The sequence below is a fragment of the Macaca mulatta genome, chromosome 9 (assembly GCF_049350105.2).
Source record: "Macaca mulatta isolate MMU2019108-1 chromosome 9, T2T-MMU8v2.0, whole genome shotgun sequence".
Taxonomy (NCBI): Eukaryota; Metazoa; Chordata; class Mammalia; order Primates; family Cercopithecidae; genus Macaca; species Macaca mulatta.
This window is the reverse complement of record NC_133414.1, coordinates 52261474-52281480: the sequence shown is the minus strand read 5'-3', so window position 1 is coordinate 52281480 and position 20007 is coordinate 52261474. Positions and strand designations below refer to the sequence as shown.

Below are 20007 nucleotides of genomic sequence, written 5' to 3'. Positions count from 1 at the left end.
CGGAGCAGATGGAGCTCTGAGTGTGATGGCACTTCAACTAAGATGGAACTCAGAGCAGATGGAGCTCCAAGCAATATGGCGCTCCGGTCAAGATTTAATTTGGAGTAGATGATGCTCGGAGCAGATGGTGCTTGGAGCAAGATGGGGCGGATCACATGGAGCTCCGAGCAACATGAAGCTCAGATCAGATGGAGCTATGAGCAAGAAGGAGCTCAGAGCAGATGGACCTCACAGCAGTTAGAGCTCTGATCAAGGTGGAGTCCTTATCAAGGTTTAGGTTGGAGCATATGGAGCTCAGAGAAAAAGGTGCTTGGCGTAAGATAGAGCTCGGAGTGATTGGAGCTCCAAGCAAGATGGAGTCATTTATGTTTGTCTCTAAACTGTTTATTCTAGTTAGCAATTATTCTAACCTTTTTTTTCAAAGTTCTAAGCTTCCTTGCATTGGGTTAGAACATCCTCCTTTAGTTCAGAGGAGTTTGTTATTACACACCTTCTGAAGCCTTCTGCCAGTCTGTCAAGCTCATTCTTCATCCAGTTTTGTTCCCTTGCTGGTGAGGAGCTGTGTTTTTTTTGGAGGAGAAGAGTCGTTCTGGCTTTTGGAATTTGCAGCCTTTTTGCGCTGTTTTTCCTCATCTTCGTGGATTTAGCTTTCTTTGGTCTTTGACGTTGGTGAGCTTTGCATGGAGTTTCTGTGTGGATGTTCTTTTGGTTGATGTTGATACTATTCCTTTCTGTTTGTTTTCCTTCTAACAGGCCCCTCTGCAGCAGGTCTGCTGGAGTTTACTGGAGGTCCACTTTAGGCCCTGTTTGCCTGTGTCACCAGCACAGGCTGCAGAACAGCAAAAATTGCTGCCTGTTCCTTCACTGCTTCCCAGAGGGGCACCTGCCAGATGCCAGCCAGAGATCTCCTGTGTGAGGTGTCCGTTGACCTTTACTGGGAGGTGTCTCCCAGTCAGGAGGAATGGGAGTCAGAGAATCCCTAAAGGAGAGCTCGAGTGCTGTGCTGGGAGATAAGCTACTCTCTTCAGAGCCAGCAAACAGGCACGTTTAAGTCTGCTAAAGTTGCTCCTACAGCCTCCCGTCCCCTAGGTGCTCTGTCACAGGGAGATGGGAGGTTGACCTATAAGCCCCTGACTGGGGCTGCTGCCTTTTTTTCAGAGATGCCCTGCCCAGAAAGGAGGAATCTAGAGAGGCTAAGCTGTAGTGGCCTCCACCCAGTTCAAACTTACTGGCAGCTTATACTGTGAGGAGAAAATCGCCTACTCAAGTCTCAGTAATGACAGATACCCCTCTCCCCACCAAGCTTGAGCATCCCAGGTTGACTTCAGACTGCTGTGCTGGCAGAGAGAATTTCAAGCCAGTGGATCTTAGCTTCCTGGACTTTGTGGGGGTGGGATCCGCTAAGAAAGATCACTTAGCTTCCTGGCTTCAGCCCCCTTTCCAGGGGAATAAACAGTGCTGTCTTGCTGGTGTTCCAGGTGCCACTGGGGGATGAAAAAATACTCCTGCAGCTAGCTCAGTGTCTTCCCAAACAGCCACCCAGTTTTGTTCTTGAAACCTAGGGCCCTGGTAGTATAGGCACTGGAGGGATTCTCCTGGTCTGAGGGTTGTGAAGACTGTGGGAAAAGTGTGCTATCTGGGCTGGAGTGCACCGTTCCTCACAGCACTGTTCCTCAGGGCTTCCCTTGGCTAGGGGAGGGAGTTCCCCAACCCCTTGCACTTCCTGGGTGAGGTGATGCCCCACCCTGCTTTGACTCACACTCTGTGGGCTGTATCCACTGTCTAACCAGTCCCAACGAGATGAGCCGGATAACTCAGTTAAAAATGCAGAAAGCAGCTGCCTTCTGCGTTGCTCTTACTGGGAACTGCAGACTGGAGCTTTTCCTATTCGGCCATCTTGCCACTCACCAAAAATGTCTATTTCCTATTGAAATGTCTTGGCATCTTTGACAAAATAAGCTTACCAAATTAATATGATTATTAATGGACCTTCAGTTTTATTCTACTCGTGTACTTAATCTCTTTTTTTTATTTTTTATTTTTTTTATGAGATGGAGTTTGCTGTGTCGCTTAGGCTGGAGTGCAGTGGCATGATCTCAGCTCACTCCAACCTCTGCCTCCCAGGTTCAAACAATTCTCCTGCCTCAGCCTCCTGAGTAACTGGGATTATAGGTGTTCGCCACCATGCCCAGCTAATTTTTTGTCATTTTAGTAGAGAAGAGGTTTCACCATGTTGGCCAGGCTGGTCTTGAACTCCTGAACTCAGATGATTAACCCGCCTCAGCCTCCCAAAGTGCTGGGATTACAAGCATGAACCACTGTGCCTGGCTAGATTTATCTTCATAATAGCACTATACTGTTTATTTACTGTAACATTGTAATAAGAATGGATATTTTTAGTATAAGCCATTGAATTATTTTTCAAATTTTGTTGTGTATATTTGATTTTCTTTGGACATTAATATTTTATAAAGAGCTTGTTGGTTTCTATTTTAAAAGGTAGTTGGGAATTTGAATTGAATCTGTAAATGTTTTGTTATTTTTATCTAAATACGAAATATTGTTATCCCAAAACATTGACTGGCTCTCAATCTATTCAATTTTTCTTCAATTTATTTCATTATTTAAAATATTTTATTTCATCATTTAAAATATTTTAGTGTAAAGAACTTATGTGTGTCTTGTACTTCTGGTGTTAATTATTAAGTTTTTAGTGAATTTGTCACATTTTAATGTAGAAGAGCATGTATTGTGTAATACAATTTTTTTTTTTTGGCTAATCTGGATAATTTTGCTTATTTTTCTAGTATAATTTTCTTGGATAATACCTCTAGTACAATGTTGATTAAATTGGTTTAATACGAAATTCTTGTCTTGTTTCCAAGCTTATAAATAATGCTTTCATTCTTTTACTATTATGTATGTTAGCTCTAGGTTTTAATAGATGATTTTAAGCAGGACTGAGATGTCTATATTAGTAGTTAGCTGTGAGTCTTATTCCAAATTGATATTGGATTTCTTAAGTCTTTTTCTATGTCTGTTAAAATAATCATTTCCCCTTTATTAAAGTAATATTATGCAATACTTTAAATTTTGAATATTTTGCCAACATTGCATTTTTGAAAATATCTTACTTTGTCATAGTATATAATCCTTTTTATATGTTGTTGGATTCAGTTTGTTAGTAGTTTTGATAATTTATGTGTCTATATTCATATAACATATTGGTTCATGGTTTTTTTACTTGGGATTTTTTTGTATTTTTTTTTATCATGCTAATACTAACTAATAGATGGATTGGGAAATGTTACCTTTTCTTATATTGCTGGGAGTTTTTGTATATAATTTGCATTAATTCTTCATTAAAAGCTGATGTAATTTACCATTTAAGCAATTTGTCACTGAGCTTTATGTCAAAACATTTTAATTAATATTCTCTTAACATGTAATTATTTATAAATTTTGTTTCTTCATATATGTCTATATAATCTATTTTTAGTTAACTTTGATAGTTTGTACCTATCGAAACATTTGTTTCTATTTTGTAGTATTCCATAAAAATTTTGTTTTTTGTTTTTTGGTTGTTTTTTTTTGAGGCAGAGTTTCGCTCTTGTTGCCTAGGCTGGAGTGCAGTGGCACAATCTCGGCTCACCACAGCCTCCACCTCCTGGGTTCAAGTGATTCTCCTGCCTCAGCCTCCCGAGTAGCTGGGATTACATGCATGTACCACCAAGCCCAGCTAATTTTGTATTTTTAGTAGAGACGGGGTTTCTCTATATTGGTCAGGCTGATCTCGAACTCCCAACCTCAGGTGATTCACCCACCTTGGTCTCCCAAAGTGCTGGGATTACAGGTGTGAACCACCACACCTGGCCCCGTAAAAATGAATTTTCTCGGCAGTTGACATGAAAAACTCTGGAGTGGCCAGGCTTAGTGGCTAATGCCTGTAATCCCAGCACTTTGGGAGACTGAGGTGAGTGGATCACCTAAGGTCAGGAGTTAGAGCAGCCTGCCCAACATGGTGAAACCCAGTCTCTACTAAAAAAAAAAAAAATAAAAAAAATAAAAATCCAGGCATGGTGATAGACACCTGTAATTCCAGCTACTCAGGAGGCTGAGGAAGGAGAATCAATTGAGCCCAGAAGGCGCAGGTTGCAGTGAGCCAAGATCATGCAACTGTACTCCAGCCTGGGTGACAAGAGTAAAACTCCATCTCAAGTGAAAAACAAAAAAACTCTGGAGTAATAATACAGAATAAGGCTTTAGCCCAGTTAATGAATGACTTAAAATTTTCTGTGTTATAGGACAGAGAATATAACTACTGTTTAAAACATGTATTTACTGTTTGATAAAAATGAGTTACTGTATCTAAAGGAAATTCGTGAAACTGCCATTTCACTTTGGAATTTATAAAGGCGGAATATGCCTACCTCCAATTTTTTAGCAAAATTGAGGAAGGTCAAATAATAAATTTTAATAAAAATACAAAATAATACTGTATTTGAATAATTGTTTGAATAAAAGACAATTTTGTGAATAAGAGTTGCCAGCACTTAGCATATACAATATGCTAGGTATAATTCTAAGGTATTATTTATAAGGTTAATACCTTAGAATTTCAATTTAATAACCCAAAGATTCCTTGGAAAGAATAAAGTTCACACATTTTTATTTATATATTTATATTAAAATTTTCATAAAAAGCAACTGCTTTGGCATATAACAAAAAATATACATGAATAATGTTATATAACTTTATTAGAAAGCTTGAGTAAAGCATATAAATAGGCAGCCTCTTTGACCAATAAAGAGAGACTGTACATTACTTTCAAATATCAAAGTATATTAAATGGAAAAACTTAAGGTTTAAAAAATGTCTTTTACTTCATAATGGCAGAAACCCAGCAGGTCGTACATTTTGGCCACTGAAAATGATAATAGAAACCATTAAAGTGTAAGCAACAAATAATATTTAGCCACATAGTCATTTCGTTAAGATCTTCTTCATTAACTTCTAGATTCAGTGAGAAATTCAAATGTATTATTTTTATGGATTCAGGAAAAGTCTAAGGAGGAAACATTGTGATTGCAGCCAAAAACCTTAATACAAATAAATAATTCTACCAATATAGCTTAATGCTATGGAAAAAATGATAATTTCTGGCCCTCTGTAGGTATTATTCTTTGTAACAGAGTATTATTAACTCAGCAAGTTGTGTAAAACATAAAATAAAAATACACTCTATAAATTATTTTTATCTTTTGATATACTGGGGAATGGGAGTGTGTTCCACTTGAGAATTCTCATGAGATGCTGATGTGCCACAAAACAATACATGGGAAATGTTTTCATAAGTAGTAATGAATTGATGTTTGTGCTTTTTGGAAAAATATATATTTTTAAAAGTCTAAGCAGGCAGCTGCAATTTTCAGAAAAGTACAAGAATAACTAAAAATATCTGACATCCCTAAAGCAGGATTTGAAAAAAATTTCTTATGAACAGAAACCAAAAGCATGTAGAAGTAATTATACTTATATAACATAAGATAGACTTTAATTCAAAACCAGTAAAAGAAGAAGGACAGTATGCAATGATAAAGGAATGAATTCAGCAAGAGAATTTAACAATTTTAAATATATGGGCACCCAACACCAGACCATCCAAATATATAAAGGAAATATTATTAGATCTAAAGAGATAGACTTCAATACATAATAGTTGAAAACTTCAGTACCACACTTTCATCATTATACATATCATCTTGACAGAATATTAAGTAACATTAGATTTAAACTGAAAATTAGACCAAATGCATCTAACAGACATTTACAGAACCCTTCATCCAACAATGACAGAATGCATATTTTTCTTAAAAGCACATGAAACATTCTCTAAGATAGATCATATGTCAGGACACAAGTCTCAACAAATTTTTAATCAAAACCATATCAAATATGTTTTCAGGCCACAATGAAAATGAGATTTCAATAACATGAGAAACTTTTGAAACTGTACAAATACATGGAAATTAAACAACATGCTCTGGAATGACGTTTGGGTCAAGATAAAAATTTTAAAAAGACATTTTTTAGAGTTGTTGAAACAAAAATCAAAACACAATTGCACCAAAACTGATGGAATACTGCAGAAACAGTGCACAACTATACTAACAAACTAGAAAACCTAGAGGAAATGAATAAATTCCTGGACAAACCTACCAAAATTGAATCAACAAAAAAATAGAAAACCTGAGTAGATAAATAATGTGTAATGAGATTGAGTCAGTAATAAAAAGTCTCCCAACAAAGAAAAGTCCAGGCCTGGATGACTTTACTGTCAAATTCTACCAAACTGTCAAAGAAAAGTTAATACCGGTTCTCAAACCATATCAAAACAATGAAGGGGAAGAAATTCTCTCTAACTCATCTTATTAGGTTAGCATTACCTTGATATCAAAATCAGACAAGAACAGAAGACTGAAAGTGTTGCAGGAAGTCAGGGACCCTGAACGGAGGGACCAGCTGAAGCCGCGGCAGAAGAACATAAATTGTGAAGATTTCATGGACATTTATTAGTTCCCCAAATTAATACTTTTATAATTTCTTATGCCTGTCTTTGCTGCAGTCTCTAAACATAAATTGTGAAGATTTCATGGACACTTATCACTTCCCTAATCAATACCCTTGTGATTTCCTATGCCTGTCTTTAATCTCTTAATCCCATCATCTTCTTCGTAAGCTGAGGAGGATGAATGTCACCTCAGGACGTGTGATGATTGTGTAAACTGCACAAATTGTTTGTAGAGCATGTGTGTTTGAAAAATATGAAATCTGGGCATCTTGAAAAAAGAACAGGATAACAGCAATGTTCAGGAAACAAAAGAGATAAGACTTCTGGCCGCTAGTGAGCCGGACAGAACAGAACCATATTTCTCCTCTTTCAAAAGCAAATGGGAGAAATATCGCTGAATTCTTTTTCTCAGCAAGGAACATCCCCAAGAAAGAGAATGTGCCCTGAAGGTAGGCTTCTAGATGGCCCCTTTAAGGAGTGCCACCTTTAACGGTTGAAGCCAAAGGGATGAAATATACCCTTGTCTCCTGTAGCACTCCCAGGCTTATTAGGAGGAGGAAAATTCCTGCCTAATAAATTTTGGTCAGACAGGTTGTCTGCTCTTGAACCCTGTTTCCTGATAAGATGTTACCAATGCACCATTTATTCACTGGGAAAATTGGCTAGCCATAAGTAGAAAGCTGAAACTGGATCCTTTCCTTACTCCTTATATGAAAATTAATTCAAGATGGATTAGAGACTTAAATGTTAGACCTAATACCATAAAAACCCTAAAAGATAACCTAGGTAATACCATTCAGGACATAGGCATGGGCAAGGACTTCATGTCTAAAACGCCAAAAGCAACAGCAACAAAAGCCAAAATTGACAAATGGGATCTAATTAAACTAAACAGCTTCTGCACAGCAGAAGAAACTACCATCAGAGTGAACAGGCAACCTATAGAATGGGAGAAAATTTTTGCAATCTACTCATCTGATAAAGGGCTGATATCCAGAACCTACAAAGAACTCAAACAAATTTACAAGAAAAAAACAACCCCATCAAAAAGTGGGCAAAGGATATGAACAGACATTTCTCAAAAGAAGACATTCATACAGCCTACAGACACATGAAAAAATGCTCATTATCACTGGCCATCAGAAATGCAAATCAAAACCACAATGAGATACCATCTCACACCAGTTAGAATGGCAATCATTAAAAAGTCAGGAAACAACAGGTGCTGGAGAGGATGTGGAGAAATAGGAACACTGTTACACTGCTGGTGGGATTGTAAACTAGTTCAACCATTATGGAAAACAGTATGGCGATTCCTCAAGGATCTAGAGCTAGAAGTACCATATGACCCAGCCATCCCATTACTGGGTATATACCCAAAGGATTATAAATCATGCTGCTATAAAGACACATGCACACATATGTTTATTGCGGCACTATTCACAATAGCAAAGACTTGGAATCAACCCAAATGTCCATCAGTGACAGACTGGATTAAGAAAATGTGGCACATATACACCATGGAATACTATGCAGCCATAAAATGGATGAGTTTGTGTCCTTTGTAGGGACATGGATGCAGCTGGAAAGCATCATTCTCAGCAAACTATCGCAAGAACAGAAAACCAAACACCACATGTTCTCATAGGTGGGAACTGAACAATGAGATCACTTGGACTCGGGAAGGGGAACATCACACACCGGGGCCTATCATGGGGAGGGGGTAGGGGGGAGGGATTGCATTGGGTGTTATACCTGATGTAAATGACAAGTTGATGGGTGCAGCACACCAACATGGCACAAGTATACATATGTAACAAACCTGCACATTATGCACATGTACCCTAGAACTTAAAGTATAATAATAATAAAATAAAAATAAAAGATGTTATCAATGACAATGCGTGCCCGAAACTTCATTAGCAATTTTAATTTTGCCCCATGCAGTGGTCCTGTGATCTCGCCCTGCTTCCATTTGCTTTGTGATATTTTATTACCTTGTGAAGTATGTGATCTCTGTGACCCACACCCTGTTTGTGCCCTCCCTCCCCTTTTGAAAATCTCTAATAAAAACTTGCTGGTTTTTTGACTCGGGGAACATCACGGATCCTGCCGACATGTGATGTCTCCCCCAGACACCCAGCTTTAAATTTCTCTCTCTTGTGCCTTTTCCCTTTATTTCTCAAACCAGCCAAGACACTTAGGAAATAGAAAAGAACCCATGTTAAACATCGGGAGTGGGTTCTCCCAATAGAAAGGAACTATAGGCCAATATTCCTGATATACATAGATACAAAAATACTCAAAAAAACACTAGAAAACCAAATTCAATAGCACATCAAAAAATAATACAGTATGATGAAGTGGGATCTATCTCTGGGATGCAATGATGGTTCAACATATGCAAATCAATACATGTTTTACTTTACATCAACAAAATGAAGGGCAAAAATTATATAATTATTTCCAAAAGTGCAGAAAAAGCATTTGATAAAATTCAACAGGTCTTCACAATAAAAACTCTCAGCAAACTAGGCATATCATAGAAGAAACAACTCAACATGATAAAGGTCATATATAACAAAGTCACCACTAATAGTATGCTGAATCGTGAAGAGCTCACAGCCTTTCCTCTAAGCATGGGAACAAGACAAGGATACCCATTTTCACTACTATTTATCATAGTACTGGAAGTCCTAGCCAGAGCAATCAGGTAAGAGAAAGAAATAATATTCGTCCATAAGAAAATTGTCAAATTGTCTCTTTTTTTTGGTAGATGTCACCATCTTATATCTAGAAAAACGTAAAGACTCAACAAAGAAAACCTCTAAGTTCAGTACAGTTTTAGATATAAAACCAACACATAAAAATCCATAACATTTCCATATACTAATCATGAATTAAGTGAAAAATCAACAAGTAATTTCATCTACAATAGCTAAAAAAATAAAATATTTAGGGAATACATTTAATCTAGAAGGTGAATTACATCTACAAAAATACTGTGAAACTCTGATGAAAGAAATTTTAAAGGACACAAACGAATGGAAAGACATCTCATTTTCATAGATTGAAAAAATTAACACCATCAAAATGACCATACTACCCAAAGCAAGCTACAGATTAAATGCAATCCCTATGAAAATATTAATGCCATTTTTCACAGAAATAGACAAAACAATCTTAAAATTTGTATGGAGTATCAACAAATCTTCAAATTATACAATGTATGATCTAGGAATCCCACTACTGGGTATTTCTTTAAAGAAAGAGGAATCACTATATTAAAGGTTATCCCTACTTGTGTGTTTATTGCAGCACTATTCACAATAACATTTATATAAAATCAAAGTTTCCACCAATGAATAATTGGACAAATGTATATGTATGTGCATGTATATATATATATATATACACACACACACACATATATATGTACAGTGGAATACTATTGGGCCATATAAAGAATATGAGTGGAACCAGAGGTCATTATGTTAAGTGAAATAAGAAACAGAAAGAAAAACTTTGCACACACTCATTCATATGTGGAAACTAAAAAGATGATTTTTATAGAGACAGAGAGTAGAATAGTATATTCCTGAGGCCTGGCACAGTGTGTAGGTGAGAAAGGGGATGAAAAGAGGGTCGTAGATGAGTACAAACCCACAGTTGGAAAGGAATAAAATCTAGTGTTTAGTTGCACTGTAGGTTGGCCGTAGTTAACTATAAGGTATTTTATATTTCATTGCTGGAAGAGATAACTTGAAATGTTCCTGACATATAGAATTGATAAATGCTCAAAGTGATGGATACCACAGATACCCTGACTTGATCATTACAAATTCTATACATGTAAAAACATATTGCATGTGCCTTATAAATATGTAAAATATTGTGTAAATCAGTTTTTAAATCTACTTTTAGCAATTTTGACATATACAGTACATTATTAATCATACTCATTATTTTTTGCACTAGATCATTCAATCTTATTCCTCCTCTGTAAATGAAATTTGGGTAGTTTCTGATCAACATCTTCCCTTTCTCCATCCACCTTCTTCCCTATTGTCTGACACATTTTTTTGCTCATATTAGGTGACATTCAAATTCTAGAAATTAATGGTTTTTGTATACAACAAGCAAATAAACATAATGTTAAATAAACTTGTTAGAAAGTCTGACTAATTAGGAATAAAAATAAATGGGCAGCATTTTTGGCCATAAAACAAAGGATAGCTATTATTTTTAAATACCAGACCCAAGGATTTGAAATGGAAATGTTTAGGCCTAAAATATGTTATTGAATTTATGACAGTGGAAATTCAGCATATCATATTTTCTGAGCATTCTTAAGTAATAGAAATTATTCACTAATATGTAGCCAACCAATAATATCTAGCTACATTCAAATTTTATTAAGGTTTTAAAAATTAACTTCTGGGTTAAATGGAAGATTCATACTGAGATTGCATTTATGGATTGAGGGAAATGTTAATGAGGAAGCATGTGATGAAAGCCAAAAACCTAAATTCAAATAAGCAATTTTGACAATATTAATTCTATAGAAAAACAGGCAAGTACTCATTTCAAAAATTTGTGCAAAATGTAAAATCAGTTTTCTAGTATTAAAAAGTTACACACTACAAATTTTTGTTACCTCATAGTATATTGGAGGAGAGTTATCTTTTAAATGAAGTAACTTGGGATTTTTTATGAGATGCTATTGTCTGCAACCAAAATATATATTTATATATATTTTATATATATAAATATATATATTATTTTATATAGATTTATATAGTTTTCCTCATGTGTACACTGTTGATATTTGGGCTTTTTAGGAAAATATTATACATATTAAAAACATTTAATAAAGAGAGCTAAAATTCTCAGAAAGTCATAAGAATTCTTAAAATGCTGAATAGAGTTGAAGGGAAAATATGAACATCTCCCAGGTATATAAGTAAAATAAAGAAACAATCCAGAAACAACTCATCAAGCTAAGAAGCAAGTGCTGCTCTTAGATATGGGTGAACACAATGATGCCAAATCCATGCAGGTTGTCCGACTTGCCATAAAGCAAATGAAAAAAACTGACTGCAGATACCTCAAATCTGAGAACCAAATTATAACTTACATTGCACACAGAGAAATAAGTTACTAGAATGAGTGTCAGAAGAAATTCAATACAATAAAAAAAGAAAAAAATAACATGGAAAGAACAAGAAGCTATAAGCTTAAGAAGTTATATTTGGAAAACAGCTGTGTAGAAGATAGATATTTAAAAATACAATTAATGTAATAATTAACATATAGGTTAAAAATTAAAGTTTTATCTAAGCTGATGAGATTAGTGAACAGAAATTAGCACCATTATTATAGTCCAATACAGTAAAAAGAGAAAACATAATGGAAAACACAAGTATAATTATACATATTTGAAGAGTAGAGGTAGAAGAATGAGAAATTAACTGTTTCCTTAAAATATATTTTAAAATAAATAGCTATAGTCAAAGAGTTGGTAATTTATAAGTGTCTACAATTGAAAACATGAATTCAGAAATTCAGTGCGTCAACAAAGAGAAAAATAATACATAAAAAACATAGTTAATCTGCATAATACCCAAAATGAGGAAAACACTAAAAATCAGCAAAAGAAAAATACGTAACTTGCAAAGATGAGAGGACACAGCTTTGTAGAGCCACAGCCAGAGAAATGAATACTAATAGAGGTGAGTAAAGTTATCATTAAACCAATAATTAGATACTTAGCTAAAATACCTTAGTCAAAAAAAGAATAAAATATTTTCAAAAGAAAAAACACTAAGTGATTTGGTTATGAATGGCAGCTTCTTAAGAGTACACTTCAAGAAGAAAGAAATGCTTTTTGTGTGTAAAAATTAAAGAGTAAGAGACTTGATTTGGGAATATCAAAACCTGGTGAACTTTAAACTAAATAAACCAAATAATTCTTGGTAGCATCAAATTCAAAATATTTAGATATGAAATTACAATTTTACACATTTTACTTAAGTCAGATGAAAATCCCATGCTACTTCAATAATTTAACTGAGGGAGGAAAAATATATTTTTTCAGAGGATTATTTTTCTGTTATATTCTTATTAAAAATTGATGCCTCTTTTAGTTTATGTTTTGTAGAATATTGATTATTATTTTATCAATTGATTTGTACCAAAAGACAAATTTATTTGTACCAAAGAACAAATGAAAGCATAAAGATGGACTACAAACCTCTAGATATCCAGGATAACTGAGTTAAAAGCCCACCACCTGGTTAAGGAGGATAAAATAATGATGTCCACTGAACCCGTGACAACAAAGCAACTCACCAGCAGCAGGATGTATAGTTGGCCCTTTTCTCTGGAGAGGAACTGGAGCAGAGGCTGGGACTGTGAAGGTGCTGGGATCACCTCTGGTGCTTAAACTAGGGTGTCACCATGCACACACTTGAGAGCAACATAATTTCTACAAAGAAAGCATTCAGGGAAAATGCCAGAATAAAAATTAGTCCCCTGATTATAGAGATTATCTAGGAAAATGAGCAGTATTTACTTGTCAGTATTTGTGAGTTGATTGGTCTGTGTCACTTGAAAAAAGCTACTGTGTACATGATTATGTTACTTCTGGAAAATGAGGAACCAAAAAAAGAAGAAAACATGGATAATGTAATTTGTGGATTTATGTTTAACTCTTGCCAAGCAGGAGGTGCTAGGATTGATGGTGATGGCCTGGAGAGTACTCAGGAGGCAGGTGGTACAGAAGGAGAGGCCCCTTGTCACTCTGCTCAGGTAGAATTACATTTTATATTTGAAGTCATTCCAAAAATGCAGTGGCTCAAATACATCCAGACACAACAAACACATTACTATGAGAAGCATCACTATGTGAATAAAGGCCAAGTGACAGGTGATCAGGCCATGAGGCTTAGGCTTGTTATTGAGAGAGAATGTGAAAATGTGGAGGGGGGGGAAAAAGTAAGTGCTGGCTTACTCCAATGCCAGCTTGGAAATAAAAGGCATCTTTTAATGATAACATAAGTGGAAAGTATGTTCTTCTAAATGGCAAAGAGGAAACGTTTTGTATATCTGGAAAAGAAAGACTTCATCTCATTAGTGTTTATTATTTAGTAGTCAATATCTTTATCACAAATCATCTTCATTTTTACATTATCCTCTTATTCTAAATAAATCCAGACTATCTCATATGACTTCTTGATAATTCAGTCTCTACATTATTTCCTGCATTAAATTGTGTATGCAATAATATTAATAAAACATATATGTATTAATATTTGTCTCACCAAGTCATCCACGATGATGACCTTATAGGATGCACACTATCTATACTCTCATTGTACCTGGACCTCCCCTTTTAGATTTTGTTTTATATTCTCTCATTTTATATTTAGCACGTTGATACTATTAACATATAAAATTATTCAATTATATGTACAGTTTATGCAACTGGGTTGAATTTTTTGATAATATGGAGAAAATTACCAGAGCAAACAGTTGAAAAAATATCTGTTTGTCTTTCTAAGGTGCCAGCATTTTGACACTTTTTATTCTCCATTGCTTTCATATTTCTGGACCCTTGTTATTACACTGAACTCACCATTCTAATTCATGATAATATCCCCATTTTTCATAAGAAGATTAGCAATCTTGATCTTATGTACAACTTTATATGCCTATTGCCATGAGTTATAATATAATCCCAGTATCTGAGAAGTAGAACATAAACACCTTTGGAGGGCATTATTGTACTTACCAAAACCCTCTTAGCTGTACCACCTAAAAATGATCTGGGTCTTTCCCAGTTTCGTTTCCATATAAGAGATTCTTTATGTAAATTCTTTTCAACACATCAGCATATTTCTGATGTCTATCATTGACTTTTCAAGAGGATAAACACTAAACACTACTTGCAATAACTTTATGAAAACCATAAAGTTACATCAAAATGATCACATCATGATCCTTTTTTTGGAGATCCTATTCAAGATCCTACATAAGAGGAATACCCTCTTATGCCTTGAAAAATACTTTGGTCCCAATTTAAAATATACTTTTCCTCAAATTGTCTCAGGAAATCCACAACATCAGAACACCTTGCATGATTTCACTGAACAATTTTGCAGCTACTAATGTTATTTGCCAGGATGTAGGCATCATTGTGTTATCAAATTTATTTAATCCAGTGACTCAAATGATGTCGCTTTACAACACAGAAAAAAATGAAAAACTACCACAATGACTCAGCTTCTTCTGAGATAAAAGTGGGTCCAGTTATATTTCATTGTCAATTATCACTATACTGTATAACATTGCTCTACAACCTACTGATATCTATCAGTTTAGAAGAAACACATTTTGTAGTTAAAATTATTGTTTATCTTTGTCTAAAAGCTTAAGTTAGTAAAGAAACACATTTATGTTACTTCCAGAACCAATAACTGATAGTTCTTCAGCATTTGTCTGCACCCTCAGCAAAATTTTGCTCTGCTGTCATGATGGAATCAAGAAAAGCATCAGGATACTCTTAACTTAAGAACTTAATAGTCTCTATATGTTGACGGTTCAAAATTCTTAAATCAGTTGAAAATTACACATACATCAGGAATTCCCTATAATTCCCAAGGACAGGCCATAATTGAAAGAACTAATAGAACCTCAAAACTCAATTGGTTAAACAAAAAAAAAAAAAAAAAAAAGAAAGAAGAAGAAGAAAGAAGGAAGAAGAAGAAGAAGAAGAAGAAGAAGAAGAAGAAGAAGAAGAAGAAGAAGAAGAAGAAGGAAGAGGAAGAGGAAGAGGAAGAGGAAGAGGAAGAAGAAGAAGAAGGAAGAAGAAGAAGAAGAAGAAGAAGAAAAGAAGAAGAAAAGAAGAAGAAGAAGAAGAAGAAAAGAAGAAGAAGAAGAAGAAGCAGAAGCAGAAGCAAGAAGAAGAAGAAGAAGAAGAAGAAGAAGAAGAAAAGAAAGAAGAAGAAGAAGAAGAAAGAAGAAGAAGAAGAAAAGAAGAAGAAGAAGAGGAAGAGGAAGAGGAAGAGGAAGAAGAAGAAGAAGAAGAAGAAGAAGAAGAAGAAGAAGAAGAAGAAGAAGAGGAAAAGAAGAGACAGTAAGGAGTGTAACACTCCCCAGATGCAACTTAATCTAGCACTCTATATTTTAAAATTTTTTAACATTTATGGAAATCAGACCTCTACTCTGCAGAACAACATCTTACTGATAAAAGGAACAGCCCACATGAAGGAATGAAGGAAAACTGATTTGGTAGAAAGATAATAAAAATAAAACATGGGAAATAGGGAAGGTGATAACATGGGGGAGAGGTTTTGCTTACTCACTAGACATTTAAAGTTCTACAATGAACCCACTGGAGATGGAAAGAAAAGCACCTCCATGAAGATGGAGACACCTCAATCGAGTATCATCAACTAGCCAGGTAAACAAAATGGAGTTTCTTATGTCTTCCTTTTCTACATAGGCACAGTAACAGTCTGATCTCTCTTTCTTTTCCCTACGTATCCCCATTTTCTTTTGACAAAACCAGTAATACAATACTTAAACATACATTAATAATATTGGCAACTATTTGTAAATTACATGTTTATATACTTTTATTAATATAATACATTATAAGCCACACACCAAAAAAGATTTAAAAAATCAGATAACATAAGAATTTGAATATTTTTCTCTCTTACCTAAGATATATTCAGCTCACCCCATGTATTTTATGTCCCTCTTTCTGCTAATAACAATAACACACTAAAAAATACTTGCTCTGAATCATCAGATGGAGTCTTCAACAATGCTCTTCAGGGCATTGGTGCTGAGGCAGGACAAGAAAACAGCATGATATCATAGATTAGAATTGATAACTAAAGTATAAATATTCTCATTATTTCTTTGGAAAATTTATCTACAGAATCTAACAACTGATAATAGCCAACAGAATACGTGTGCACCCCAAAGTTATTTGTTGTTTATTTAAATTTTAGAGTTAATTTTATGTCCTATATTTTTATTTGATGAATCTGTCCACTATGACAAATCATAAAACTTGCAATAATATGGTACAGACATGAAAGTAATAGTCTAAAATAAAAAAAACAGAGAGCTCATCTATGGGTGGGTCAGAATGCACAAGAGAACTGCATTCTACCTGCTACATTAAAAGCTCATGAATCTGAATGTACACGTCAGTTCTCACTCTGAGAAATGTCAACCAGAAGCTGCTGGGAATGACGATCAAGTTCTTGGGCACCTCAGGAGACAGATAACACAGATCAAGTTTATCCTGATTACATTGGCTTTCACCTTAGACTATTCAAAATATTGTAAGCCTAATGTGTCTGTGTAGTCACAAATAATGTGGGGAAAATATTACTATTAAATAAACCCAAAACAAAAGACTGATTATAAAGTCTATGGGCTTAAAAGACACCTCTGAAGAAAAAAGGAATATGCTAAAAGAAACAAACCATTTATAAAAATTTAGGAGCTACTTTGCATGAAACTAATACATTATTTGAAAAAAAAGTTTGTTTAAATATCTTTTTAAAATCTTTATCATAATGTATCATTTTAGTGTTATTTTATTTATAAGAATGATGTTAGTGTATAAACAAATATACAGTAATCTTTTCAGTTGAGTGTAATCTATATGAGAAAATTATTCTGTGTTTTGTCTTATTACTGAATTAATCAAAAATGTCACTTCAGTATACATTTTATCATATTCATTGAGTAGCATTTTAAGACCTATGACTAGTCACTGACAACAGAAAATGATTGTGAGGATTTCAGGTGAAATAGCAATGAAATATTTAGGTACAAATCTAATAAAATAAATAGAAGATATATATGAAGAAATCTAAAAAACTGTGATTAAAAACCTCAAAGAAGATCTAAATAAGGGAAGAGATAATCCACGTTTAAGAATAGAAAGATTCAGCATTGTTAAAATGTTCTCCACTTTATCTACATATTCAATGCAGCCCCACTCAAAATTCCAGCAAGTTAATTTGTGAATTTTGACAAACTGATTCTAAAATTTATATTGAAAGACGAAAGACTCAGAATAGCAAAGAAAATATTTAAAAAGAAATGCTATAGAAGTGACACTACCCAGCTTCAAGAACTCCTATAAAGCTATAGTAATCAAGCAATGTGGTACTGGTAAAAGAACAGAGAGACAGATCAATGGAACAAAAGAGAAAGCTCGGAAATTGACCCACACAAATAAGTCAGCTTATCTTTGAGAATAGAGGAAATGCAATTCAATTGAGAAAAGGTAATTTTTCAACAAATGGTACTGGAACAACTGGACATCCACATGCAATAGGAAAAATTAAAAAAATTAAAAAAAACCCCTAAGCTCAGACCTTGCAATTTTTACAAAAATTACTAAAAATGGATTATAGACATATGTAAAGGGGAAAACTACAAAACTCTTAGAAGATAACATAAAGCAGAATCTCAATTACCTTGGGTTTGGCTCATTTGATACACCAACAACCAAAAACATGGTCCATGAAAGCAAAAACTGCTGAAATGAACTATATTAAAAATAACATTTCTGAACTGCAAAAGACACTGTTAAAAGAATAGAAGGAAAAGGCACAGAATGGGAGAAAATAATTGCAAAACACTTAACTGATAAGAGACTGGTAGCCACAATATGCAAAAAAATAAATTAATTAAAAACATTTAAAACTCAAGAATAAAAAACAACCCAATTATAAAATGGCAAAGGATTCAAACAAATATGAATGTAAAAGTTGTGAGGTCTCACTAAAGAGCTTAAAAGCATGACAAATAAGCATATGGAAAGATGCTCAGCATCATGTGTCCTTAGGAAACTGAAATTTAAAATAACAATGACATACTGCTACACCCATATTAGAACAGCTAAAATCTAAAACACTGACTACACTAACTGCTAGTGAGGATGTAGAGTAACAAAAGCTGTCATTTATTGCTGGTGGAAATGTTTATATATTCTATTTCTATATTCTATAGTTTTATATATTCTATTGGATTATATAAATGTATTTTTACTTCTCATTCTTCGTATATCTATAATTATATTTTTATTTTTATACTTTGTCTCTATTTGATGATATTCGTTCTGCTCAATATTTCAGTTTACTAATCTTTTTATCATGTGAGTCTAACTTAATATTTAACCCAAATATTGTGTATTAAACTTATTCATTTTTAAAATTTCTCTTTGGCTCCTTTCCAAATATGCTTGTTTAGTTTACAATTTCTTAGTCTTTTCAAATCATTTTTAAAAATTTTCCATTTTACCCATTGTCTTTAGTTAAATATTTTAAGTATATTTAAAATAACTAAAATTTATACAAATAATTTTTTTCACATTATTTATACTGGTAGCTTATTTTCTTGTGTGTTTTATATTTTATGATTTGCTTCTCACATTTGGGATAAATTCAGTCAGTACTTTTTCTTTGTTTATTTCAAGGGGGTAAATTGGGCAATCCACACTAGTTTGAGGTCCTTGCAATCAACCAAGGCCTGAAGGGAGCAGCGGCTTTTCAGTGTTATTACTCCTGTAAACGCTTCTAGTTTTCTAGTTTATTTCTGGTCCTGCGGAAATATTTTTTCTATCAGTTGCATCGGACATGTTGAGGATTTTTTAAACTTTTGAAGATTTTCAGTTCTCTGCATTAAATAATACTTGGGAATATATATATATATATATAATGTGTGTATATATATAATGTGTATATATATATAATTTTTTTGTTCTACATCATATAGCCACACTGCACATAGATATTGTCTGGCAAAACAGTATCTCATAAAAAAATCTTAAGATTCTATAGTTAGAATACCATAACCTTCATATGCTACATGGTAATATTAGTAGAATATACATTTTTTTTAAAACTTAAAAGTATGTTTATATTTTGTACAAATTTCTTGAGTAATAATCCTCCTCTTTAATTAAAAATATATGTGGATAGCCAAAAATCATGATTTTTCTGTGAACTTAAGACAGTACTGGTAGAATTAAATAATTTTTGATTCTTTGCCTCCAGTCAAAATGCTTTCTTAGCAAATCTCAGGCTCTATAAAGGTAATCACAGTTTAAATTTTCTATTTACTCCAATAGTTACTTAAAATAATCTTAGAGGAAATTCGCATGTGATTAGATATTGCTTATTGGGTATACTTTGATACTTTCGTCTGTCATTTCATAATAGTTAGATATTACCTGTAACACTTAAGGTTTTATCAAGTTATTGATACTTTTTTCAAGCTTTAAACCTTGTTTAGTGCTCATAATTGCTGTTCATTTGTGTATCTAGTCAAACTTTCTAATAAAGCTATTCCACACTCTTTATAGTTGTTTGTTTTATGTCAGAACAGTTGATTTCTCTAA

The 20007-nt window shown here is 33.9% G+C and overlaps 1 protein-coding gene and 1 pseudogene across 29 annotated transcripts in view; one reads left to right on the top strand and one right to left on the bottom strand.

Moving 5' to 3' along the window:
• The window catches only part of LOC106996136 (uncharacterized), an 83153-nt gene that overhangs the window by 25126 nt on the left and 38020 nt on the right, over window positions 1–20007 (top strand). For 10 of the 29 annotated variants that reach the window (XR_013398002.1, XR_001442506.3, XR_013398016.1 and 7 more), the window contains one exon: window positions 754–3390. The exons of 6 other annotated variants lie outside the window; for them this stretch is intronic. Coding sequence is in view for 6 of the 23 variants with exons in the window: in XM_015129245.3 (XP_014984731.3) it covers window positions 754–916 (163 nt within the window). In the remaining 17 variants the exon portion in view is untranslated. Of the gene's footprint in view, window positions 1–753; window positions 3391–5966; window positions 6118–20007 lie in introns of those variants that run through there. 13 more of the 29 variants (XR_013398003.1, XR_013398008.1, XR_013398018.1 and 10 more) reach the window with 6 other exon arrangements.
• MACMULV1R-PS1023 (vomeronasal 1 receptor macMulV1R-ps1023 pseudogene) lies at window positions 12744–13629 on the bottom strand (annotated as a pseudogene).